This window comes from Drosophila navojoa, chromosome 2 (genome assembly GCF_054131105.1).
Source record: "Drosophila navojoa isolate 15081-1374.11 chromosome 2, UAZ_NAV_1.0, whole genome shotgun sequence".
In the NCBI taxonomy this organism is placed as follows: Eukaryota; Metazoa; Arthropoda; class Insecta; order Diptera; family Drosophilidae; genus Drosophila; species Drosophila navojoa.
The window spans coordinates 18,657,872-18,685,795 of NC_142890.1; the positions used below are offsets into that span (position 1 = coordinate 18,657,872).

Below are 27,924 nucleotides of genomic sequence, written 5' to 3' on the forward strand. Positions count from 1 at the left end.
AGTTAACAGTTTAGTCAGATGATCTTGAGCAATCGCGCATAGAATACACATAAAATATGAAGTTTATGTTCTCTTTAACTATTTTCCTAGAACTGCTCGCGTTTTTCTGTAGCCAAGCTGATCAACGTAATATTATGTTTCATTTATGAAATCATCAACTAGTTTGTCAACTATTTACTTTATTAAATTGCAGCGGATTGCAGTAATATTTTGTTAGCTGTACACAGGGTATTTCAACTGAAACACATGCTGCACATGTTGTTTTTGTCATTGTTTAGCTGTGGCAGCGCCAGACGCAATAGAACTCATCACAGCTGCAAGTGAAAGTCGAATATGCAAAGGACACGCATACATACACAACTTGGCTAATATAGTAATGTATGTATATAGAGTGGGCGGGTCAGCCAGCCAGCCAATGTGTGTGTGGGTGTTTTTAGAGTCAACAGCTATTTGCAGTCACGCCAAGCGAGAAAAGGATTAGCAAGCGCCCACACACATGTCTGTCCATCTATCGATATAACATTAGCATCTCATCAATATGGCCCCGGGGGCAGTTGGCATTCAAGACGTGCTCGGCATCTTTATGGCCATCTTTAAATTATCAACTCAATAAAGAATTATTCACACATCATATTTATTTGCCAACGCGCCGCACTGCACCGGTCAGGGCTCGCCTGTTTGATGTGTGCTTGGCAGATATTGGCTTGACTTGTTTTTATGGATTTGTTTATAACTTATCGCCTCGCAAATTAGCGATTCGACTGTTGAATTATTTGTTTGGGTGTAAGCGCACATAACGCTTATAAAAGTTTATTTAAAAACAATTATTGTTCAAAGATTGAGCGGAGATTAGCATCGGGCTGGGTTTCAGATGCAGCTGACAAGCAGTAGCCACGCCAGATGTACAGATATATATATGTATATGTATTTGTATATTTGTATATTATATATTGGATTACAGAATGTAACCAAACCAGTTGAAAGGCTTCGGCTTGCAAGATGCGCCTGCCCAAGGTAGTCAAGCGGACAGTCAAGGAAAAAATACTAAAAGGAAGCAAACAAAGCTGAATGAAAATGTCTCTACGAAGCTGTAATACCCTAACATCCATAAATACAAATGAATATTATTGGTAGATACACAAAGACAAAGATTTAAAAATGATAATTGGAGAAGTTTTACGTTCTACTATTTATATATATACTATATACTTTACATACTACTATATATAAGATAAATATATATTTATTGAGGAGTAATGGTAATTTTTAATCGAGTAGTTTCTAGAAGAGAATCTTTCATTTTTGTATTTAAAAAAATAAGTTTTAGTTTTTTGATTAATAATTTTATATTTTCTATTGAAATACTTTAATTAACTTCTCATTCACAAATATATATTTTTCATTTATTATATAAAAAGTTAAAAAGTTAATAATACTTTCCTTTACTTCCACTTGACTAAACCCAATATGAATTCTATTTATGGAACTCAGACATGCCCTAAAGCATTTTGAGTGCCCTACGCCAAGCCAGCGTGAAGGAGCATACAAAAGCTGGCATTCAAGGCCAACTTAAAGGGATTCAAGGTTGTAAATTACCTGGTTTCAGCCAGGAAGCAGCCAACGCGAAGCTGCAGCTGCAGATTGTTGTTCTTGGCAGACTGTGTGAAAACGGGTTTCACAACAAAGACAGCTTCCGAATTCCGAGCTGCCCAATGCAATGCGAGCAGACGAAGCACAACAAAGACAGCGAAACTTACAGGGTATCTGCAGAGCATCCATTATGAATGGCAGTGGTCTAATGCACAAACTCAAACACGAGCCGGATAGTTAAACACAAAGCAAATGTCACGTATACGCCATGTGAAGCAGGCGGTCAACATTAATACCAATAAATATTGACATACTTTCCACAGAAGTCAACACCCGGAACAGTGTATAGACATATGTCCACATATATATGTATATATTTATAGACCGATGCGGTCCTTGCTATATGTTATGTGTGCTGAAGGATATACGAAATTAATATGTCAAATGAAATTGATTTATGGCCCGTTGATTCATTCGTCTGCCCGAAATTTGTTTTGTTGTGTGTTTCGAAAACATTTCGTGTTCCAAATTTCGTTTTAGCCAACAAATAATCATTAATTTTATATATTTTAATTTTAATTATAAACTTGTATTTTTGTTTATGGTTTATATCTTTATTTTAAAGATTTAACTTTTAGAAAACGCATAAGCTACAAACAATTTTTTGTTTTACTTAACATTTTAAGTAGTTAATTTTTAGTACTAAATAATAATAATAATATTTTCTGCTTTAAATATAACGATCAAATTCGTCTACTAAATTTTTTAAACATTTTAGATATTATTTAAAAATTAAGAATATTATTTTGTTGTATATTATGTATAGCCTATATTATAACAATAAGCCGTACAGTTCTTACAGTGTTTGACGCTTTAAAAAACAGCCGTTATTCGCTAGAAGCAAACCGTTACTTAAGAGGAGCAACAACCCAACTAACTCTGCTTGAAATTCACTTTAAAAATTTTTTAAACATTTTTCAGTATAAGAGATTTCACTTACCACTCGAATGGAAATTGCATTTGGTTCAGTTTTATTTTTATTTTGTATAGTTTTTTTTTTTAAATCTTTTTTAATTCCTAAATATTTGAAATACTTGAAGTGCTGTGCAGTTTAGGTAGGTGCATAATTTACAATTGGATTAGAGTTAGCATCAAGGTGGATCTTTAACTGCAGCTCAACTACGAAAAATGTTGGGAGCTCAATACGGTGTGGTATAAGACTTTTGTATAAGAGTACAAATGCTACGTGCTGCTGCAGAATCAATTGTTATAATTAATTTGTACATAAATTTACGAAAAACAAATAAACTATAAGAGATAACTCTCAGATACGTTTCAAGTCAATTCAGAAACGAACGTAAAATAGAAATTCTACCAGAAAATATGCAAAAATTTCAAGTGGAAAACAAATAATGAAACTAAAAGAAATGTTGAAGAAATTGTTGTGTGGAAAAGCTTTGGATAGAAATGAAAAATTCTGCTTGCTGAACTTACTGCCAGGAAAAGCTGCCGGTGATGCCATCTTTGAGTCGATCCCTCAGCGAACGCTGTCGACTCGGACCGGAGCCGGTGAGCGGCGGCAACATCGTATGCTCGCCATCCTCCAATACCGTAACGATATTCGATGCGGATGTCGATATCGGGGCGCTGCCGGCATGCTCCATTATCGGTGGCTGCTGCTGGTGGTGATAATGCGCTGGATGTGGCGAGCCCGGTGAACCCGCTGGCGAATCTCTGTTGTTCAAATGGCGTCGGATCGAGCCGTGACGCGGTGAATTTTCGCGTGACATTTTGTGTGTGTAAGTTTTTTTTTTTTTTTTGTTTTAATTTGTTTTGTTTTTATTGAACAGAAATTTGCATAAAATAATTAGAAGCATAAAATAATTAGTTCCAATTATTGAAAGTTTTCTTTGGTTTTACGTTTTTATTTGATTTACTTAATTTTGTTTTTTTTTTTTTTTTTTAGATGAAGAAAACGAGCGAACTTGCTTTGTTGTTGTTTTTTTTTTTTTTTTTTGGTAGGTGGTGAATTTATTTATTATTATAATTGCACATAGAGCCAAAAAAATGTTGTGTAAAAGTTTGCTATAAGAGGGAATTAGGCATAGACCAAAGAAAATTAGTTGAAATAAAAGAAGTAGAGAAAGAAATAGTATTCCCAATCGAGACACATACGTAGAGAATTCACAAGAAAATAGTTTTAGAGATCAGTTTCAGAATTATTTTGAAGAGTGCTTTTGTGTGTGTGTAGAGTATAAGAGTATATGAGTATAAGAGCATGTGGAAATCGAAATTGAGTAGAAGAGTTCTGCACAGATGTGGATAGCTATAGCTAGGTTTAAGAATTAGTTGGAAGAGTAAAAATTGTAATGAAAAATAAATACGAATATGAATATATAAATGCTGTCTTAAATTAGTTATCAGGCGTACTCAAGCAGCATGCACTTGCTTAATTAATTAATTATTATTGTAATCGTTGCGTAAGCAAATTAAGCGTTTGGAATAGTAATCGATAGCAAAGTAAAACGCACATAGTTAGCCCGTGTTTATTGCTCACGCATTATCATAATCCAGCATAATCGCGTTGCCTAGGTGTATCCAAATTTCAAATAGCAAATCATACGAATCGGACGTATATAACTATTTACATATATGCATATAGCTCTACGGGTGTGGTAGGCGCTTCTATATATTATATAGTATATATAGTATATATAGTCGGGCTTTGGGGGGATGTCAGTCAGCGTTTAGTATTTGTTTTCTTTGGGTTTATAACATTTAAAGGCACACAAAAGTAGTATATATAGAGGCATATATATATATACAGGAAACGATATTCTTATAGATAGTACGAGTAAACAGCAAATTGTGTGTACATTTAGGCAGACATTTGTTAGAGAGTGTTTGGCAATCTATATATATATTGTAGACATTCGATATTCGATATTTGATATTCGATATTGATATTTCAGTTTTTGCTTTGTCTTTCGCTCATTCGTTTTCAGCTGTTGCACAAATATTGACATACATCTATTCTATATCTATATTGGTATAGCTGGATAATACGACTAGCTGTCTGTTTTTGTGTGTAGGTCTGTGTGTGTGTCAATGGGCATAGCTGTTGTTATACGAGCATTCTGTTTTAATTAGTTTTGCGGATATTCATAATTTAATTAGCAATAGGCATATTCTTTATATATTGAATATTGTAATCTTCATTTGTGTGGCTGTATATGTGTGTGCGTGTGTCTATTATTGTTGTTGTTGTTGTTTTTTCTGTCTGCCAATGTCATTAGCTTAAGTTTATTGCTGTTTGTGTATTTTTGTGTACTGTATTTATTATATCTTTAATATGTATATTATTAAGTAGATTGGATAGTAGATTTAGTGGGCAACGAACCTGGAAAGAGAAAGAAAATTTTAATTAACACACTTGAAAATAAAATATATTTATGCATATACTTAATCTCATATAGATATTTAAATAAAAATAGTTAAACCAGTTAGTGTCTTCAAGGTCTTATAGAACACTAAAAATGTGATTTGTTTATCGATTTTTATCGATTCTTAGAAACACAAAAATTAAATTCAATGGCATGTATACCAAATAATTTTAGCTGAAAGCATTTTAAACCAGATTTGGAAAACTATTTGAAGAGATTGTTTATCAATTATTAGGCTCAATAAATGAAATTTATGCAATTATTGATTTCATTTATTGAAATTCAACAAATTTATTATCTAAATTCAACAAATTCATTATTAACCTTAACAGCCTTAAAAGGAGGTAAATTTTACTTCCACATTATATTGTGGCATGTGCTCTCCTGTTAATTCAGAATTTATTCCTTTTCATATTCTACAGAATTGCATTCCATAAAAAGGGTTGCATATTCAGTTGGATATTTAACAAAATAATGAATAATCGAAAACACAACCACTGAAATTCATTGCATACTTTAAGGCGGCCGCGGAAAATGAATGCCAACTACAATTGTACCACGTTAGACTGTGTAGAGTGTACCGCAATACACCGAGCTGCTTTGCACCCAATTCGGCTGTGTGAAGTGTACCTCAACGTCTACCGAAGTGCTAGGGTACACTTGATGCATGTATGTATGTACGTATGTATAGTTCTGTTTGCACATCGCTACTGATCCATTATACGCTTTTTCTGACATGAATAATTCATTTTGGGGCTTTGGTTATTTGACAGCTGTGCGGGGACGGGGCGGCATTTTAAATGCATCTTGACATTGGACTTTGTGTCGAACACACGAACTACGGCCAACGGGCGCATTTCAAGGTTTGTCAACAATGTGTTGGGGGCGTGGCATTGCATATCCTGTTTTATCCGTTTGAGCACTTTACACAGATTTGGCTGAACGAAAGCCAGCAGAGGCAGGCTTGTATGTATTGTGTGCGACTGTGACACGGGCTGAACAAGCGTTTAGCCTGCTGTCACTTAAAGGGTTTGGATACATCTGTATCTGTGCATTTACAAGATGTACCTGTATGCAAGATACAATATGTATCTGTATCTGTATCTGTATCTGTATCTGTATCTGTATCTGTATCTGTATCTGTACTCTGTATCTGTATCTGTATCTGTCTGTGTATCTGTATCTGTATCTGTATCTGTATATGTATCTGTATCTGTATCTGTATCTGTATCTGTATCTGTATCTGTATCTGTATCTGTATCTGTATCTGTATCTGTATCTGTATCTGTATCTGTATCTGTATCTGTATCTGTATCTGTATCTGTATCTGTATCTGTATCTGTATCTGTATCTGTATCTGTATCTGTATCTGTATCTGTATCTGTATCTGTATCTGTATCTGTATCTGTATCTGTATCTGTATCTGTATCTGTATCTGTATCTGTATCTGTATCTGTATCTGTATCTGTATCTGTATCTGTATCTGTATCTGTATCTGTATCTGTATCTGTATCTGTATCTGTATCTGTATCTGTATCTGTATCTGTATCTGTATCTGTATCTGTATCTGTATCTGTATCTGTATCTGTATCTGTATCTGTATCTGTATCTGTATCTGTATCTGTATCTGTATCTGTATCTGTATCTGTATCTGTATCTGTATCTGTATCTGTATCTGTATCTGTATCTGTATCTGTATCTGTATCTGTATCTGTATCTGTACCTCTCCGCTCGCTCTTTCTCTCCCTGTCCCTCTCTTTATCTTTATTTATCTCGGCTCATCTCTTTATCTCGCTTTCCAGCTGGCTCTTAGTTTCTGTATCCGTATAGCCCTCAGGCTATCCTTACAAATTTTGTGCCCTTTATCTGACGTATCTCTATAGATGTAAAGGTTGAGCAAGGCTCATTATGATTATTACGAGCAGTTGTTCCTGATATTGTTGTAGTTAGTGCCCCGCCTTTTACGCGTTGTCTGTTGCTCTCCAACAATCCCAATCCCTCACAGTTTGTTCATCCTTTGCTGCTGCTGCTGCTCCTGCTGCCTTTGTGCAGCATTTTGTTGGCCACAATGTTGTCGCTGGCGTTGCATGCGCTGTATGAAAACTATAAAATGAGCAGCAAATGCCGGGAGGCGGGCGGATGGGCGGGCAGCCCGGCCGAGGCACATTTAATGCTCGCACTTAGAACGCATTACATTAGGGACTGCACAGTGGTATCCATTGCATTATATCTAAGCAAATTGTAGAAGTGACGACATTTGATTGACGGTGCATATATGATAGTGAATTTTTAATATAAACACCGATTTGATAAAGATATTTTGAATATAGTTTAAGAAAAGCGAGCTGAGAATGTCAGACAGAAATAGTTGTAATACTTGGATACACCTCACTCTTACAGTTCAATTCAATTTCTACTTTTATCTTATGTTAAAATATGACCATTTGTTAGAATAATAAAATATAACTATATAAATTCCTACTGCCTTGGACATCTATGTATAACTAACAGTATTAGGAACAAATTGTATAAGACTAAAGATATTTTCGATATAAATACACTTGCTAGACAGGTGAAAGCTAGCATAATGCTATTAGTTCTATACCCTTAAAGCTATATCAGCCTCGTTTATATACATATGTATAGGACTCTAGCTCTTCTAGTTGCGAAATGAGATATATATATATATGTATATGTATATTATTTATAAAGCAAGACTCGTTTCTGCCACTGTAACTCTGGCGTGGCTGTGGCTGCGGCAGTAGCTGTATTTGTGTGTAGGTAAATGTGTTGTCACATACATATGTGTATGTGTGTGTGCCTCTATACATATATGCATATATATGTATGTGTGTGTGTGTGTGTGCTTTTAATATGTGCTCTTGTATTAATGTCTCGGCTGTGTTGAGTAATGAATGCCGCCTGCCACAGCATTGAATGCGAGAATCCAATGTCCTTACACGCGTCTACGCCCACAACAATTTTGAAGGCTATGCACTTAAGCGAGGTCGTAAAAAGCTGAAAGACAAAGAAAGAGCAAGGGAACGTGCGGCACTGAGTGAGAGAGAGAGAAAGAGAGAGAGCGAGATAGAAAGAGAAAGTCAGGAAGTGTTACATAAAATGTTTGCAAAAACTTTAAGCCTTTTGAGACGCAGCATTTAATTTTTGGTTACACTATGGTCATACACATACAGTAACTGTACAAGTGTCGGTGTGAATGTGTGTGTGTGTGTGTGTGTATGTAAGTTGTGCATAATTTCCGTTTCCGCTGTGCTTCTGTAATGCTTCCTGACACCTCGCTTGTTGCCGCTTGTCGCCATTTTTACCCTTTTCATTCATAATTGCAGGATGCTAGATTTCTGTTTTCTCGCTTTCTCTCTCGTTCTTGCAGTTTGTTTGCATGCGCAAACAGCAAGGATATCCTTGAGTTGGCAGTGAAAAAATATTTATACTGCGACTGCACTTTTAGCCAAAAGCCAAAGGCAAAACCCTAGCCAAAGCGGATTAAAGTCTTAAAGCAGCGTCAGTCCCCGCTCTCAGTTCGCATAAATTTCCACTCATTTAGCTCTAATTGTGTTTGGGGGAGCGAGGGTGTGGCCAATGCATTAGCTGCCCAATTTGACCATTGGGGTTTACAGTTAGTTACCCTACTCGACGGATGCATTGTGCCTTCTGGCTTGGTCATATGCAAATTACATGCCCATATTTCACATCCACATCCGTTGACAATGACCAAAGGGGATGTCCCGGGGGTGTATACGTAATGTATGAGCACATCCAGGGCGTATACGTAATGCAGCTTGCAGTGCAGCAAATCGAAAAATCAGAAAAGCTGCAAATTTAGCCCGCAGCAGCAAACGCACACAAAACGAATGTGGACCACGCTCGGCGGGACCTGTATGCATGTAATTTATGCATAAAATGGAGTCAATTTCACCATGGAAGTGCCCTTTGTTTCGGCCCATGGCACATAAAATATGGACATTAACTTTAATCTGTGCATATATGCCTGATCGGGCAGTTGATTCACTTCAGTGAGCTGCAATGGCTTAAAACTAAATAGCCTATTGAATGAAACTATTGTGGTACGACGGGCTCAGAGCGTTTGATTGAACGAGCTCTAATTGGAGATATAAATTAAAGATATCTGAATTCAATAGTTTCTTAAATGTATAGGGTATAAGAAAATGTTGTATGTATAACAATTTGACACAATATATTGATATCTATAGAAATAGTTGAAAATAATATTAATAAAAATGATGGTACCTGAAACCCGATAAATGAATATTATGTCTTTTTATTAAAAAAGTAGACTTATGATCAAATAAATTTGTCATTAACCTCGTTTCTGTGAAATCAGTAAGGTTTAGTTATTGCTATAATCGATTACTAGATCGAGATAACAGCATTTGAAATACTTAAGATATTTATTTTGCATGTTATGTTTCTTATGAGATGATCAAGAAATTTTTACAAATGTAATGAATATACCAAAAAATATTACGAATCTTAAACTTAAGTTACTAAAGCTCTTTGAATTTTCCATTTCTTTAATTGATCATAAGCAAAATATACCTGAATTTATTAGAAGCATACCGAAGCACTTACACAAATGCATAGCTTGAGAGGTCTATTTTTGATTAGAATTAATGTGAACTGCGTCTTATACATGAAGTTCTCCCACTCTCTATCTCTGTTTGTCGTTCGGCCCTCTCTTATTTGTAGAAGGAATTACCATACGTATTTGCATTTGCGTTTGTGGCTTCTTCTGTCAATTATGCCGCATGCATTTCAAATTGCAATTTGTGCACAGTCGAAAGCAGTCGAAAGCCTGTGTGCATGCAGATTAAGATATAACAAAGGCAAATTACATGAACAGATTTAACAGTGGGGCTTACAGGTATTTCGTTCTCTCTCTCTTTCTCTCTGTACGTGCTGTGTTTACAGTATATTACGTATACGCGATTTGCAAACTGTCAACAAGAGTCTGCATTTGTATTTACCCCAAAGGCAGTGACATGAGACCATTGTTATAGTTAGCTGAATTATTTAGCAATTTCAAGTTATGAACAGCAAAAGGAAATCAATTTGTTTGCAAAAATAATTCAATTCCTCAATATTTCTTTAATAAAACACAATTTATTGTGAAAGCTATAAATCAGTTAGTGTGGCAGTTTAAACTGTTAAACTTCCTATATATAACTGTCTTTATGTGCAGGCTATGGCTAATTAATAAACGGGTTAGGCTGTCAATATATAATTTTTTTAATATTTCAAATTATTAACGGACTTTCAGTCAAGCGAAATGCAGCTAATTTACTAGCACACCTGCTAGTTAAGAATTAATAGCACAAAAAAAAAACACACACACACACTCACATATACACATTAGTTGTCACAGGTTTTTACACGAAATTCGTCATTATACTAGCTCATGCGCGCTGGCAACACTTATAACAAAAACAAGCGCGATTGTAAACAATGATGATAGTATAGAAAGATGGTTCTTATAGAGTTGAGAGCTGATGTCTGCCGCGAAGTAATTGAGGTGAAAATTGCCAGCCATCAAATGGCGACAATTAAAGTTGCGATCTGTGCCTGAAAATATCCAATTTGGAATTCCCACTGTGCGACGTGTGTCCAGCCCAAAGCAATAAACGAGGCTTGCACGCTTCACAATGCCGCAATTAATGGCCAAGAGTGAAAGTTCTGTGGGCTGGCTCAAAAACTGTCGAGGAATCGGGATGGCTAACACGAAATGTATGCGCGATTGGCACGCGAATAGAAGCCACAGACACAGATGCACACGCACACATATTTACACATATAGACACACACACACACACTCACGCAGAGAGAACACCCACGCAAAATGTTTCCGCCTGGGCAGAGGAAAATACTTTTGCTTTTTCTTTTGCTGAATGAATACCGCGCATAAAATGGCCCGAGCTGTGTCTCTCGCTCGCTTCGCTCTGCGTTGCTCAGTTACGCGCTCTCTTTCACGCACACGGCAAAACAAATGTAAAAGCTACAACTATAAAAAAAAAAAAACAAAGAAAATGAAAAAAGAAAGTCTAGAAAAAACAAAACCTTGTCAAGGACAAAGCACGCAACGCAGCCGAAAACAGCTGAGCAGCCATTTAACAGTTGTTGCTGTTAGCGCTCTCTCAATCTCTCTCTCTGTATTTGCCGCTCTCGCGTTTTAGTACGATGCGCGCGCTGTTAACGCCGACAGCGCTGTTGGCAACAATGTGAATGCCCTGTTAGCCAGAGGTAAACATTTCCAAGAAATATTGTTAATTGAGTTTCTTCACAAAGCAAACATTAACAAAAACAAACTTGAGCAACATAATTGAATTTTCAATATCCTGCGGAACGATGAGAAAGAAACAAAAAGAAAAATTTATTCACTTGCAAATATTCACAAGCTATATTTATTTCTTCTTCTTTGATTTTTGTTTTTATTTGGCCACCAACAAAATTAAAATTGTTCGTATTTCTCTTTTATCAGACACGAAGGCCCCGGCGAAAGATATCTGAAATTGTGTGTGTATATATGTACTTGGGTCAAGGGAAATCAAATAAATTAACCGAGTCTTAGATGGGCTTTGAAACGAAATTTAAAAGCGCATTACAAATTGCAATAATCAAATCGCAATGGGGCAAGCAAAATGATGATCCTTGAGATTGATGAGCTCAAGAGACTAGTTAATTGCAGGTCTAGCTTTAAATAGTATATAAGCTTATATATATGCCTGTTTTGCGCAGATAAAGATAGTTAACATTAATAATCCTCTTCAGTCTCTCTCTCTCTCTCCCAATTTTGGGCCCCCTCCTTCACTTTCTTTTCAGGCTGCGCCTTTTGCTAACTGACCAGAAAATGACTAAAATACTTCAAGTCGACATCCTCGAAAGCAGCAAAAAAGAAATGAAAAGGAAGCCAAGCCAAAAGCAATAAACGGCACAACAAATGAAATGGCGACAGCGCAGCTGGGGTAGCCAGGCACAGGTCCTGGCCGAATGCACAAACACACTTACTGCCACGATACAAACAAACAAACAATACACGCAACAACAATGGGCCTGGCCAACAACAAAAAAGCAACATATAGCAGGAAAAGCAGACCTGAAGGACATGCCATGGACAGGATATATGTCAGGGAGCGGAGGAGCTAACAACAAGGAAGCATTATGTTTTAGAAAAAAAAAAATATAATAATAAGCAGCCAAATGAGAATTTAGGCTACGTCCAAGGATAATTTAAGATGAAAAACTTGTGATCATAATCATGACTCTGACGCCAAACAGAACCCATAGAAAGCACTGGCAGCTTGTACCAATGATAATTAACTAGAGATAAGGCAATTCTTAGACTTACTATTCTATATATAGGAAAATAATGAGTCGGAAAAAAAAACAATTAGGAAAATTAACAAGCAATCGACTCGGCCAAAAATTAGGGTTGGGATAGATAGGTAGCTTAGATAGGATGGGTACGGCGACTAGCCAGCGTTCAACGGACCGACAATCAATAAATGTAGTGGGAAATCGAAGACTGGGAAATTGTAACGCAAGCAGCAGCTGATGTCAAGTGAAATGAGCCCAACTAAAAATGAATAAATTATTGAATTAATAATGTAAAGTTCATTTTGTCTTTAATACATTTCAAAATATACTTCTAATCACTTACATTGCTTTTGTAGTCGTTTACTTTTAGATCTCTTTATGGGAATTGGGCGTATGCGTAATATTCCTAATCGCCTTTAATTGACAATACAAACTAACCGATACAATATATCTAATAGTTGTGGTCGCTCTTTGTGCACGGCAAAACACACGCACACACTCACACACGATTCTATACACAGTCACGCGCCAAACGCACAAACTAATACACACGCACCGACATATACATACATATGCTGTGATTTATATAACACAATGCTTAGCCTCGTCAATATACTCTTGAGTATTGTTTAAAAACCGAATTAATAACGTATGTTGAACAGAAAAAATATTTAATATTTATACATTTAAGTCAGCCATATTTATGGCATTTTTTTATTTTTAGCTGAATTTTTCTTTTTGTTTGTTCAGTTTGTTTTTGCTCGATTTTTGTTCTAGTTGCTGCGCACGTTTTCTGTTTGCCTAGACTTGCACGCTCAACTGTTCACGATGTACTGTGCTAACGGTATTTGCTTCCCAATCAAGAGAGAGCAGCACGCACGTAAAAGAGCGTCCACTAAGCAGGATTGGTTGAGCTGCAAGGGCAAATGCGCTCTCACTTATTCTGTTATGTGTTTAAAGGAACAGCTTCTGTTAATGTTAGCAGTGCTGCTTTTGTAGTGTAATGAAACTTTTAACAATTTTATCGTCGACTAAGAAATATAAATATAATTCGAGTTATAATTGTTTAATATATTAAAATACAAAAAACTAAACTCTCTAAAAATATCTATATTACGCATATAAATTCATATTTGAATTTAGTTGATTCATTAATATTCAATTAAGTTTTTAACTAATTAACGTTAACTATTTTTTGTTATTTATGACATTATTGCAAACTTTTGCTTTCGCCGACATTAACAGTAGACTGTAAACTTCAAAAACCACAAACTGTTTGCAGTTGTTGCTGTCACAAAACTTTCACTATCAACAATCGACATGTGGCTAAGTATGTGTGCATATGTGTGTGTACGCGCGCTCTCTCTCCCTCTGTCTCTCTTTTGCGCTGTTCTCTGGATGTGTGTGTTTGTTGTTATTGCTCTATTTGACTTGGGTACGGCTTTAGATTGCTGCGCACTCTCGCTGAGAGCGGCGTCAGCAGATGTTGTTGTTATTGTTACAATTGCTGTTGTTGTGGACAGGCCTTTTTGGCCCACTTAGGGGCTTGTTTTCGGTTTTCAATGTTAAGTGCGATGAGAGAACTGCTTCAACGGGCAACAGCCAAAAGGATAGAGGTAAAGCGACAGGAAGGCCAAACGCACACGCCAAACGACTCCCACGCAAATGGCTGGCAGCTAAATCGCTGAAGTCTCTGACACTCACCAAGTATGACACACACACGCACACATAGGCATAGACAGACAGACACCCACACACAATCAGCGTATCGCAATTATTTATTATAGAATACATATGTCTCGACGTTTTGTGCCATTGTACATCGAAATTGGACAAAATTGATTTACTGCCAATTACATTTCACGCACACACGCAGCTGAAAGTTCTTCACGAAAATTGTCTATTGGGTAACGAAGTTAGCGCAAGCTTAGGTTAGGTCAGAAATTCAAATCTATGTAAATAAGCGGAGTTATCTATGCAAATACGAGAATCAGACTAAATGTAAACATAATTCTTTTGCTCTACAACAACAAAAGGCAAAGAAAATGTTTGTTGGGTTATCGCAGTTTATGTAATGTGCGTTTGTTTCTATTTCAATTTTTGTTGTCACTTGCAATTTCGACTCGGTAGGTTCAATGGACAAGCTAACCCACGCGCGTGTGTCTTGTCATTGTGCGTTCGTGTGTATGTCGGTGTGTGCGTGTGTCTGTGTGAGAGTCTGTTTTGTAACCGTTTTGTTGCTCTGTTTGATAGAATTTCTCGCTTTGACCTTGTAGGCGCGTTTGTACAGTTATTGATGCCTATAACTGCTATTGTAATTGTTGTTGTTGTTGTCCTGACACGTGGCAGCGTTGATTAAAATTTGTATTTGCTGAGTGGGCTTCAATTGGTATGGGTATCGTATTCGGAGTGGTCAAAAGGAATAAGAGCCGGATATTCTCATTGGCCTTGAGAAAGATTGATAAAGTAAATTGGTCTTCGCAAATATACATCTTTAGACATACATATGTACATATATACAGATAGAAATACATGAATATACATATATACATATAATAATAAACGTTCTTGATTTGTCTAGAAATTTCTTGAGTCTTACCTTAAAATTAGAGAGATAAAATGTATAAACAAAGTGCTTAGGCTTCGCGCTATAAGAATGGTTTATTATAAATAAGTTTTTAATATCAAACTGCCTTTATTTACATGCGCTTTAAAAAAGAACCAGTCCAGCGCACAAAAGGAGGCAACACTTTTTTATTGCTCAGTCATGCAGGCGTGCGTATGTGAGGCGTGCACGTGTGTATATGTGTGTGTGAGTGTTTGCGAAATAAATAGCGAGAACGAGGCAGAGCGAGAGATAGAGAGAGAGAAAGAGGGTACGCATATATGTTAGAGAGAAATAGGGAGCTACATACATGTATATGGCTAGTCACGCCCACACTTGTGCATAATATTATAATATTTTGTTGCCCATGGCACAGAGCACATTCCGAACAAAACGTTCGTCAATCTGTCAGTTTGTCAAGTCAATCGGAATTTTTAACTGCGCGTCGTCATTCAGCGATGAAGGCCTTTGAAGGCTGGCCGGGACCCGCTGATAAACAAGAATCGATAAAGCCAAACGAGATGTTTTGGCCGAAACATATTCACAATCAAAAATACATATCCACTATGAAACGCCATCGACAAAAATCAAGCTATGATATGAGTTAAATTTAATAGCAACTGCAGCATAAGCAAATATATGATTGGAAGAGTCCTAATCTACTTTCTTTCAGTTTTAGTTTATATCCTCATTATATCCTTTTTTAGACTCCTCAAATGGCACAACAAGCATACGCTAAGGACTCTCTGATTATATACTTGACATCATTTTTGTTTAGTAATCCTAAAGCTTATCTTTATTGGCATTAATTCCGCGAATATCTAAGATAATCTATGTATGTCTTTAGCTTTATATTTGATATCGCTATTCTAGCTAGTTGTAAAGCAATTTAACATCTAAATGGTTACAAGGACAATGCGATTATGCGAAATCTGTGAATATGTTTATAGCTAGAGGCTGCTGCTGCTGCTGCTACGGCTGTTGTTGGCATATGACCTTAGTAAGCCTGCTGACTGACGGGATGTGCATACAAAGCATTTGACTAAGCTCTAAACAAAAGAAACAAAGCAACAAACCGACCAAACAGCCAGCAAACCAGCCAGCCACCCACCCAGTCAGTCATCCAGCCAACCATCTAATAGGCACGAATTTCCATATCTATAGGCAGAAGTAACCTTCGTTGATATGCACTACAGTGCAACAGTAAAAACAAATTGTAAATTTAAATATATCATTGTTATAAAACCAGTTAAGAATATTAAGAAAACATGTTTTTGTTTTTTTAGGGTAATTGTGATATTACTCAAGACTCTAATAATACAAAATCATTATTTTTTCTACAAATATTAAGTACCCTAAAATCCAAAAATTCCTAGTCTTAAAAATAAAAAATATATACATTTAAATTTATTTAAATAATTGGAATTCGCCGTTTATAGAACATTGTTATCATGGCTATCTGTTTGATAAGTAAAAACTGAAATTTTCTACAGTTTGCTACAGCGTACAATCGAATTTGTCTTTCTTTCCAAACACAAAACAAAACTATATCTGATACATACACATATGTATATATCTATATATATCTAAGATATATATGTATATATATGTACATACATATATACAATGCTATATAGATATAATTAATGTTTAATCTATGAATAGGCAAACAGCTGGTAATCATTAAAAAGTAAATTTGTTAAAAGTGCAAACAAGTAACTGTGAAGGGCTTACAGCTGTCAAAACCCGTAATATTAGGTGCTTGAGTAGAAAAGCGCGCGCTAAAACAAACACACATACATATGTATATACACTCGCACCGCATGTATGTGTGAGTGTATATCTGTGTTTATATGCAATTAAATGCATACTTACATGTTAATATACGTAATATGCAATTAGTTAATCGGTCTGACATAGAACCGTCGCGTAACCGTATTGCACGTTATAATTAAGTATATAAAAATATAGATAAATAGCTATATTTTCACTTTTAGCAACACCGCTTGCGTCCGACGCGACGAAGCCACAAAACGAACTAAAATAATCAACGCCTGCTCCGGCAGTGTTAAGAAACGTAATAAAACGAGCTCAGGTTTTCGCACAAATTGAATTGTTCTTTTTAATGCAAACAAACTGGTTCGCTTTACATAAATTCAGCTAAATTATAAGTTAATCAACTAATAGTAAAATCCTTGTCATGGACCACTGACTACAGTTCTGTGTGAGCATATTCTGTCGGCATCGAGTCCTTGTCCTTTGGCACGATATATAGGCCCTCAGAGGTAGTCCAACGTGTGCCGTGCTGTGGACTGTGAAGACCCACAATTTCCATTTGTCCTGAAATCGGTCGACCATACGATCGTCCCGACATGCCCAGATACATGCCAGTATCAACGTGGCGCAATCTAACGTGTGCATCACGCATCCAACTTTCATTGGAGCAAATCACTTCCCAGTTATCGCCAGTATCACCAACTCCATCGACGCCGTAGGCGGATACCTCTTGTTCGCCGGAAAGCGGAGACGAGAAATGATGCGAGTGCAGATTCTTTTTGGTGGTCAAGTGCTCCAATCGAATGGTTGCTCCACAAGCAATGGGCTCACCACGATCGCATAGCTTCTTAGTTTGTGCCTTAACCACCCAATGACTGTTTACATCTTCTTTCTGTTCTACACCCGTCACCGATTGTTGTCCCGATCCCGATCCGTATTTAACATCGTGCGAGTGCAAGCGATACGAATAATCAGAGTTGAGCAATTTCAGTATGGAACCACATGTCACATAGTTGGTCTTGGCAGCTTAAAGAAACAGTGTTTTTCGTTGTGGTTGTTGCTGTTATTGTATTGATAGGAATCAACAAATTGCGCTTTGTGGGGCGGAAAAGGCTTCGTGGCCAATCACAGCGGCCCACATAAACGCTACAAAATATACGTACCATTGTTATAGGGCAAGCTGCTGATCAATGCTAGAGCAACGAAGAGTAGTGTGTGTAGCATCCTGTCTTTTCTCTTATGTTAACAATTAAGTACTTAAGCTAATATTTAGAATGTAAAAATGTTAGAAACGCCGATTGCGGCATAGAAATAAGCACACGCAAACAAATGATTTTGACAGATTGTGTTAGTGTTGGTGAGCGAACGATAGAGGTGTGTTCAGTAAACTGACTCAAAGAACCGAATAACAGAACAGCTGTGTCCAAAGATTTGCGGGTGAATCGCGACTATCGGCCAATGATAAGCGACATATTTTATTACTCTGAAAATTGGGATAAAATTTGACTCAAACTTTTATTAATGATGCAATATCTTAGGAGCTATTGCATCATTAATAAAAGTTGGAGTCAAATTTTATCTGCTAAAAATATGCACTTTTTAAAAAAGCATATAATATGTTATAACATAACAGCTGAGGCACAGCAGTATCAATTGAGTTGAACTTATCGATATGCGATAGGGATTATTCTGTGTCTCTGCAAATATTGCATTCTTTTTTCCGTGAAAATAAGAAAAATTTCATTAAAGCAGAAATTAATGGCACATAAGCGCTTATTTATCTACGCTGTAATATTGGCGATATGTTATTTAGTTGGCGTGACATGGGTAAGCGTTGTAGAATCATAAACTACGTCGTAACTTCGATGACAATTGTTTTTATTTTATTTTGAACAACAAAGGCTGAGACAGCAACACAAACATTGCCCATTAGCAGTAGCAACAACAGCAGCGGCAACAACAATGTCAGTCCACCAAATGCACCTGCCAAAGCGGCAGCAGTTACCCCAGCACCAACAATTGCAACGCTAAAGACAATAAGCAGCACAATAACGAGCTCCAATGCAAGCATTAATTCACATGAATGGTTTGTATGCCCTTTATATACATTTATGAAATTCCATATAAAATATTGCTAAATATTATCGTATGTTTAGTACCTGTGCTGGCTCCCTGGCGCCACAATTGGATGCCAATGGCAGGGAGCTTCCCACATGCGCCAAGTGCAAATGCTCATCTGTCGGACGCAATTCCACACTCATAAAGGTGTGAATAATAATAATTGACTGCATTTGGCTTATTTAGTTTTAATTTGTAATTTTTCTTTTCCAGGTGGTCGTCATCATTGTGATCTGGATAATATCCATTTTAGTGATATATATGCTCTTCCTAATGTGCTTGGATCCGTTGCTAAACAAACGCGTCAAGACGAACAATTATCAGGAGCACACCAATGAAGATGTACATAACACTTATTCTAAATATGCAGGCATAAAATATAGTCAACTAGTTGCTACTCCTGATGATGATGATGATGATGTTGATCATTATCATGATCATGATGATGATGATGAGACGCAGCTAGTTGGCAATAAAGAAGTACTTAGCGTTTGATGCCTAATGGCAAAAGGCGATTTATATATATGTATACATATTTTTGTTTTATTTTATTTAATTTTTCAATTCGCACGCTCTAACCAAACCTCTTTGTTGTGTTTATTAATTAACCCATTAACCGGCCTTAACTAATACGCTTCAAATTTTCCTTCTATTTTTGATGCGGCTGATAGGACGAACCAGCCCCGCCTCTGCCAGCGAGTGCCAACAATCAAGAGCTGAGCGCTCGAGCTAATGTTCTCAATCGTGTTGGCCATCAGCAGGACAAATGGAAGCGTCAAGTGCGTGAACAAAGACGCCACATCTATGACCGGCATACGATGCTCAATTGAAGGGCCAACAAGAAGCCTTTGGCGTTGGCGACTTAAGACATTGTATTCCGGCAAAAGTTATTAACAATTATTGTTTAAATTTGTCTCTCAATAGATCAAAATTAATTTAAATAATATTTAGCAACATTTTATATAATTTAAATAAAATCAAATATCCAATTACCATTAGAAAATGTTAAATCTCAAATTTAATATGTATATATTTTTCCAAAAGAAGCCACAGCTTTTATTAATATTTTTCGTCTCTTATGATACATTATATTTGATAAAATGCAAACTAGTAGCCCGTGACACCCTCAGCAAAGGTCCAGTTCTCCTCCACTTTGAAAGGTCCCTTAATGCTGCAATCATTGGCAGTGCAAATACCCACTGTATATTGAGGAAGACTGCGTGTATCACGATAATACAGAACCTTCATTGACTCGCGAATCTATAATACACAGATACACGATTATCAAATGTTACAAAAGTAATGTAGATTTTGTTCTTACCAATTTGGTTGCTTCCTCGAATGTGAATTCGCGATCCTTGGGCTTGCGCTCACGCACAAGCGGCAGAGCCAAATGACGTCCAAAGCCGGTTGCTACAACATAATCATCGTATGCCCGTCCACGCAGATCCACATTGCCCAAAAATGGCTTGCCAGCCTCATCGACACCACCCACCACCACATCGATATAGAGGGGATTCATGCGACAACGTCGATTGTAGAGCACACGCGTTAGCCAGCTGGACAACTCGGCTGGCTTCATGACGACGCCATCATTGCAGCACTGATCCTCGATCATCTTCTGATCAATGCTGCGCTTAATTGACTGTATGTCAGCAAAGTCGCCACCGCCACCAAGTAAAATTTTGTTGTTAATCTGAAAGACGCGTTCGATGTTCTGGTAACGAGCCAGCGAGCCGTACGAGACAAGGGTATCGGCGGCCACCAAGACTCCTTTATCGAATCTAATGCCCAACACTGAAGAGCCGGTAGTTATAGCAGCGCTACAAATGTACCAGAATTTAGAATGCAATTTAATCATGAGTCCAGTTGCATTTACTTACGTGCTGTGCTTGGTGCCATAGGGACCTGCCGTTGTTAATTCACGAGGCAGCTGTGCTGGGGCGTTATTGCCACCCATGAAGTTGTAGAATTGACCGGGCGAAGGTCCATTGAGCCACATGGGCTGTGCACAGCTGTTGTTCATCATTTTAACTGCTGTAATTAGAGTACTTTGATATCAAATGGAAACAACAGCTAAAGCAATCGCAGAATGACAGGCACAAATAAAAAGCCGAACAGTTTTAGATAGCGACACAATTATTAAGCTTTGCAGCACTGCACATAGTATTTTTTGCAATATCGATATATGTAGCTATCGATAAATGTAACCAGGGTAGCCAAACGCTAAGGCGACAGGCAGCTCTGTCACAACAATCGGGCGCAAAAGTTGAAAGTCCGAATTGGAATTTTTTTATGTAGCAAAACAAAACATAATTTTGATTAAAAATACATGAAAACCTTTATTTTTATAATAATATTTCAGTAGAGGATACAAATATATATGGATATATATTTATTTAATGCACACCTTACAGGGGAATGTTTCTTAATTTTGCTTGCATCTTACAGATCGCATAATACAGATGAATAGAATATCAAGTACAGAGTACAGCATTCTAACTACTAAAAAATATTTATATCTATGTACATAATTTTCAGAATTTTCAATAATAAAGTAATATACATCATTACAATCTACAGTCACGGCCAATGTTCAATATCTTAATAATTAAAGCTTTACCAATAAACTGCTAATCCTTGCAGCAACAATAAATATTATCACTTGAGCTGACTGGCGTTGTGGGCGCACTAACACCTGGCTTTTGTGGCTTACTATAGGAATGTGGACCACGCATGAAAACATCTATGAGCTGACAATGGGAGCTGTAAATGGGCAAAAAGAGTTGAAATCATGTTTCCAATATATGTATGTATGCTACATGCCTCATTGTTATGTCTAGATCGGTAACAACTTCTCCATCGCAATTCCAGCTGGAGTACTCCGAGCTGACCCCATTACCGCCGTTCTGAGCAATTGGCTGGCGAGAGCCCGCCAAGCTCAAGTTCTCCTCTGTTGCGGGCGCTGTGAACGTTCGAAAGATGAACTTGCGTGTCCGGTAAACCTCAACAAAAGGTAAATTACGCTGCAATTGAAATATAGAAAATTTTCTAGTAAGTTCTTTTAAACTTATATACATATACTATATTGTCAATATTTACAATATCGCCGGCTCGGCCCGCCGTATTCAACAGGAACCGCACATTGTTCAGAAACGAAGTTTTGCGCACCAGAATCAGGTCCAAGCAGCCGTCGCCCAAATGACTATAGCGCGAGATGCCATTGGGACTTCGTGCACATGCGCACGTGATGTTGGCCCCGCAGATCAGAAAGAAATTTCCACGTATGGTCTTCCACTGCAGGCCGCTGGGCAGGCTCATGTTGGAGCCATATGACCCACCTGGCTGCAGGGGCAAACTAGTCGGACGCATCAACTGAGACCGGTACAATGCCGTTTCGATTTCATTCAGCTGCGACTCGCAGTTGACGGCAACGGTTGCATCATCGTTGAGTTGCGCCTGCTGCTCCGCCAACTTTTTCTGCTGCTCAGCCTGCTGTGGCTGCAACTCCTCTCGACTCCCATCAGCATGCGCAGCAAACAAGGTAGAACGCTGCTCCTGCAGCGAGCTGGCAATGCTGCAGCGCTGGCAATTGGCATAGCACACAGACGGCGGCTCGGTGTAAATGCTGGCCGGACTTTGCGGTGTTTCCGGCTCTGTGGGCTCCTCGAGCAGCTGCAGCTCAGCGTCGTAGCCGCGATTGTTGAAGAAGGCCTTGATGCCACTGTACTCATACCGTCTGGTGCCCATCCAGCGATACTGCTCACTCTCGGCCGCCACATCGCCCAGATAGCCATAGCTCAGGACGCTGGCGCAGAAGCGCAGCAGCGTGCGATTGTTGCTCACGCTGCAGACGTCGAGGCCGCGCCTCTGGCCGAGCACCACATGAATGGCGGCAGTGCGCACGTCCGCGGTGCCGTGCATGCTGTAGACAATGGTGTCGGTGCTGCCAGCGGGTATCACGGCAACTGGCAAAGTGGGTCGCGGTATATAGGCTGGACGCTGTTCGTCCAGGCCCAGCTCACGCATGCGGCGAAAGACCAGGCCGTTGATGACTTCAGCCACGGTGCCGTCGCCTCCCACGCAACAGACCGCCTCATAGCAGCTCAGATCATGGGTGAGCAGAATGTCTCGGATTTGATTGGCGCGCTGCGTCGTTATGCAGGTGGCATCGATGCCCGCCAGCTGAAAGAGCGGGCGCACGAAACGCTCATAGGTCTGGGCGCCAGCCTTGCGCCCGCCAAACGGATTGATGAACACCAACAGGCGCTGCACCCGCTGGCCACCTGTTGGCGAGGATGCGACGCGAGCCTGAAGCTGCCGCTGCCACTGGCGCACAATGTACGCATCCGCATTGTAGAAGGTGATCCGGCGCAGCTGCCAGCGATTGCAATCTGTCTTGGATTTGCTCAGGCGTTCTGCATAGTTGATGGTCAGGAACTGTGCCGTGGGCTTTGTGTCGCCATCCGCCTGCTGTTGATCCCGATTAGAGGGCGGCGGCTGAAGGCTCTCGTGCTTGCTGTTGCCCGCACAAATGCTGACGATGTCGTCCATGTGCAGAATATGGCTATGGGCGCCATATGAGCTGCCCTCAGCGCCAACCGTCAGCTGCTGTTCGGGCAGCGGCACTTTCTGTGTTTCGTTTGGCCGCTTAACGGAATGGCGCTGCATGCGCTCCCACACCAGATGCTGGCCATGGAGCAGCACTCGATAGCTCTTCTTCTTCAGCTGAAAATTGTTTAGCAGCACGTCCGACGAGGAGCAGGCAGCGGCGCCGGACGCAGCACCACCATAAACATCCCCAGCTCCTCCAGCTGTTGTCGTCTTGGCAAATTCTGTGCTGCCGCTCTGCGTCATCTTCGGATCACTCTGACTCTGCCATACAATAGAAGTAAAAGAAGAAGAGGAAAACAGGTTTCCATTAGAATTGCGTACTCATTTTACTGCCCCAGTCATAAAACTGAGCTCCCTTGCTATTTTTATTCTTTTTGTCTTTCTTTAACGAGTTAAGTAAATGTATATACAATAGATACATATATACTACTCAAGAGATATTAAAAGAGTAACAACTGCATGTATAATATAAGTAATTTTTATATACACAAAGCTCTAAGCAAAGCTTAATAATGGAATTGCAAATACACATGCTCGTTCACAACTTGCAAAAATGGGTATATTAGCATGGTTGTTCATCCTATAAAAAATAAAAATAACTACCTAAAAATATATTTTTTTTAAATCTGAAATCAACAAAGGCAAAGAGATAAGCTCAATCTGATCTAGTTAATTTAAGCTTAAAGTCTTACTAAATTGTAATAATGAACGAGTATTACGCAGTCAAGTGCAACGGATTCAATGATTTAACGTGTTAAATTTTAGATAGACATGTTAATTTTACGCTCAATGTAATTGAATGTTCTTTAAAATATGCTCTAAAGACAACAAAAAATAACTGTATAATAAATCCTTATCTTAGATATATTTAAATGTATTTTCATAATTTAATTTGTATTTACTAGAAAAAGTGACTTCATATTTCACAATTAGTAAAGCCTTCAGATTATTTTAGTTCTTTTGTTTTTTTTTTTTTTTTGCCACGCATCAACGTTCGATTCTTTAGCTTTGCGGCTGATAAGCAGCGAACCGAATCAATATTATACAAAATTATAAACTAATGTTCGAAATTACAGTTCGTAAAAAGAGTTGCGGAATATACATAGATATAATTGCCTTACCCTCGCCATTTGTGGGGCCTTTGGAATTTGTGGAGAACCAAATAATCTAAGTCATCGATACGTGTTCATTGCGATAAATAGCTCGCACCGGCAAAGGCAAAGATCACATGCTTATATACACATGTATGTGTATGTATGTATGTATATGAGCAACCTTTGTTGCTGCTAATTAGATACACAAACACCTTTTAGTATACCTGTCTGTCTGACAGAGCGAACGACTAAGCGAATACCCGAAGTCCAAAGCACGCCTTGACCGTAAACAAAAATACATTCATACATACATAAGGATAATTATATGTGTCGCCCACATTTTGGTGGCATTTTAAGGGGCAACCATAAAAATATAAATAAAATCAGAATAGTCTCAATTCACATTTATGACCCACACAATCGACGCACGTCTCACGCGTCGTATGAGCAACGATCAAGGTTAGCAGCGTCAACCAGAAATACTCTTTCATTTTTTTTTTTTTTTTTTTGTTCTGTAGAATCACTTCGGAAGCTGCAAAGCAGCATCAAGAAATGAGCAACGTTAGCAAAACTGTTGTTCCAAAACAAGTTATTGCTCTACACAGCTCTGCTCTTCTCTCCAATACTGTTCTCTGCGCCGCTATACTAAACTTGACTCTCCTCTCTTCCGCACAGCTGCTGTGTGCGCTCTACTAATATTCTTTCGTTACACATTCCGATTTATTGCTGTCTTAGTAGATGTGCTCTGCTCTAATATTCTACTCTACTCTACTCTGCCCTCTGCTCTACTCTACTCTTCTTCAATCTACTCTACTTTCCCATTCACTTCTCCTCTTCCCTCCACTCCACTATTCTATATACTGCAGTCTCCGCTCCCCACCATTCATCTACTCTACTCTACTCTACTCAACATAACTCTCCACTTGGGGCGTGCAGCTTTTTGACCTTCGCCTTGAATTGCAGCCAGTTTTTTGTATACTCATTTTTGAACTCGACTCGCAAGAGCGCGTGTTCATATACATACATACACATGTATGCATACTTGTTAGTGTGTATATGTATACGCACGCATACATACACTAGCTTACTAATAGTTGACTAGAAGGTCGTTTAAGTCGAAATTATAGTCGCATATGCATCTGGTCTTGTTCGTGAAAAATTAAAAAAATGATAATAATAATAAACAACAACAAGCTGTCTTGCAAATTATAATTAACATACGATTTACATATGTATGTGTATATTTTGCATTTCCGCCTGGCAAGTGAGGGAGCTTTATAAGCAAGGCCCTATGGCAATAAATACTTAACAGATATTAAGTACATATGTACATACACACACACACATACTTACGTACAAACTTATGTATGTACGAATATTTCTATAATTAATTACACTTCGCCCGCGTCTTTATTCAACTTTTCCCTAGTCAGTGGTATTATTTTATATATTATTTAACTAAAATTACATAAAAAGAATTGTTAATTGTTTGCATTTTCACTTTTAATTGCGAGCCAAAACTTAATTAAAATTGTAATGAAAAAGCGAAAGGCATAATAAAATGTAAATGCAAATAAAATTGAATTACATCAAATACATTAAAAATAATTAAGCTAAATGCAAAAAGTTCACTCGATTTGTGTACCAAATGAAACTAGAATTTCTGTCAATTAACTATAGTACCGTTATTATCTTATCGTAACTTTTGTTCGCGCATTTGAACTATTCTGAACAAAGTTTTTTTGCGAATTGTACTACAAAGCGAGAGTTTTGCTTAGATTAATCGGAATCGGTCGATGAGTGCAATAGCACACGCAAGCAACAGTTTACTCAGATATTATCTTAACTAACGAGTTGTAAATAATATGACTGCATATGTGTATGTATGTGCATAAATATATACACACAAAGTACGTATCATTCGCACTTGATGACATTAATAACCTTTTTCACCCGTTTTTATGTGTGTTTTAGCACAGTCATGAGGGTGTATTATTATTTGTTATGATATTGCCCTTGTAAATAAAAACATTGAAGTTCTTTAGTACCTATTCTAAACCAACGGCTTATCAATTTAAATGCCACCGTTGTTGATTCATGGCGCCGATAAGATAAAAAAAAAGCTAATAGAGAAATGGAAATGAATCTTATTATTAATCAATCCATAATGTTTTATTTATAGTATCTCTTCCGTTGTTAACAGTTCCATTCAACGAATTATATATGAATTCTGAATAAAATGTGTTTTAAGCATGCGTTATATTTTATTAAAACCTAGTTTTTAATACCTTGCTAGACCCTTAGAAAATTGTAAGACAGGAGAAACAGAAGTTCAATCGATAAATAAACACCTTTAACCTCATTTGAACTCGCAAGTTAACTCACCTTAAATATTTATAGCACACGCACACATGCATATGTATGTTAAAAGGCCTTAGGCCAATAGTTGCCACGAAATGCATTAGGCAATTACGGTTCACAATAGAAAAATGTGCAAGGGAGATGAATATTGAACTGAACCCCATACATGCATACATACTTTGCTTGTAGGCAACGAATAGCCGACCACAAAACAATAACAAACACAGAAGCGCACATACACATTACGCCAAGCACCGTTATCAGAATACAGCTGGCAGTGAGTACACATGTGTATGTATATAGATAGTTGTTGCACATGTGTGCACATGAATATACATACAAATTCTCAACTCGTTTTGCGTACGCATTGTGTGTTTCAATTTCAATATATGCATGTATTAATGTTTGTATATATATCTATATACCATATATTTGTATTAGTGTATGCTTTTCAATGCTCGTCGAGTTCACTTGTACTTATTTTGGTACTGCTTTTGCCAGCGGGAAAGCCGGCAGCTAGTTAGGTTTTAAATTGAGCAAATTACCTTATAGAAATAGAAAGTATCCGTATATCCATGCAATCATAGATGCATTACATGAACCAGCAGTTTCCTTATATTATTTGCAATTTATTGGGAAAACAAGAAAATTCGATACGCATTGCAATTTTACACGCACACATTTATACATAGCCAAAGCACTCAATATTAACGGTAGTTAGATAAGTGGTTTCTCAATTTGCAAGTTCATGATATACCTTTTACAAGAAAACAACTGACTTATTGAAAATACAACATTTTAATAAACTGACAACGTAAATCCACAATAGCACTGCAAGAAAACACGAGCCGTTAAAGATTGCGCAGCGCAGAACATACCATCCACTCGAAACAAGCAAACAAAATACTAACAAGAGAAAAACTTTCGACGGTGTGACCATTGTTCGACAGCCACAAAATACCACAAAAGTTTC

General features: G+C 37.8%; 5 protein-coding genes across 14 annotated transcripts in view; 1 reads left to right on the forward strand and 4 right to left on the reverse strand.

Annotated features, from left to right (window-relative positions):
- Window positions 1-4,438, reverse strand: part of mtd (TLD domain-containing protein mustard) — a 69,227-nt gene extending 64,789 nt beyond the window's left edge. For 5 of the 6 annotated variants that reach the window (XM_089265347.1, XM_030383147.2, XM_030383146.2 and 2 more), the window contains exon 1: window positions 3,085-3,380. In XM_089265347.1, coding sequence (XP_089121473.1) covers window positions 3,085-3,380 — 296 coding nt within the window. Of the gene's footprint in view, window positions 1-3,084; window positions 3,381-4,121 lie in introns of those variants that run through there. The other variant, XM_089265345.1, reaches the window with a different exon arrangement.
- On the reverse strand, window positions 3,528-18,158 carry LOC108657223 (stromal cell-derived factor 2). Its single transcript, XM_018109756.3, has 3 exons — window positions 17,928-18,158; window positions 16,864-17,790; window positions 3,528-3,675 (listed from the first exon to the last, which is right to left on the reverse strand). The coding sequence occupies exons 1-2, from the start codon at window positions 17,986-17,988 to the stop codon at window positions 17,201-17,203; spliced, it is 651 nt and encodes a 216-aa protein (XP_017965245.1). The 5' UTR covers window positions 17,989-18,158; the 3' UTR covers window positions 3,528-3,675; window positions 16,864-17,200.
- A 251-nt stretch (window positions 18,159-18,409) lies between these two features.
- On the forward strand, window positions 18,410-19,874 carry LOC108649092 (uncharacterized protein CG1161). The gene is made up of 5 exons (XM_018098094.3): window positions 18,410-18,591; window positions 18,666-18,850; window positions 18,921-19,029; window positions 19,096-19,224; window positions 19,554-19,874. Exons 1-5 carry the CDS (start codon window positions 18,523-18,525, stop codon window positions 19,710-19,712), a joined length of 651 nt encoding a protein of 216 aa, XP_017953583.1. The 5' UTR covers window positions 18,410-18,522; the 3' UTR covers window positions 19,713-19,874.
- A 36-nt stretch (window positions 19,875-19,910) lies between these two features.
- Prosbeta7 (proteasome subunit beta type-4) lies at window positions 19,911-21,176 on the reverse strand. Its single transcript, XM_018113536.3, has 3 exons — window positions 20,766-21,176; window positions 20,204-20,705; window positions 19,911-20,142 (listed from the first exon to the last, which is right to left on the reverse strand). The coding sequence occupies exons 1-3, from the start codon at window positions 20,909-20,911 to the stop codon at window positions 19,990-19,992; spliced, it is 801 nt and encodes a 266-aa protein (XP_017969025.1). The 5' UTR covers window positions 20,912-21,176; the 3' UTR covers window positions 19,911-19,989.
- An 84-nt stretch (window positions 21,177-21,260) lies between these two features.
- On the reverse strand, window positions 21,261-27,876 carry Cerk (Ceramide kinase). 5 transcript variants are annotated; one of them, XM_089265353.1, is made up of 4 exons: window positions 27,731-27,876; window positions 21,985-23,757; window positions 21,709-21,908; window positions 21,261-21,648 (listed from the first exon to the last, which is right to left on the reverse strand). In XM_089265353.1, the coding sequence occupies exons 2-4, from the start codon at window positions 23,737-23,739 to the stop codon at window positions 21,516-21,518; spliced, it is 2,088 nt and encodes a 695-aa protein (XP_089121479.1). In that variant the 5' UTR covers window positions 23,740-23,757; window positions 27,731-27,876; the 3' UTR covers window positions 21,261-21,515. The 5 variants fall into 5 exon arrangements, with proteins under 5 accessions (XP_089121479.1, XP_089121478.1, XP_017969023.1 ...); XM_089265352.1 differs by having other exon boundaries at window positions 27,709-27,866; XM_018113534.3 differs by having other exon boundaries at window positions 27,497-27,866.
- Between the last annotated feature and the right edge of the window lie 48 nt (window positions 27,877-27,924).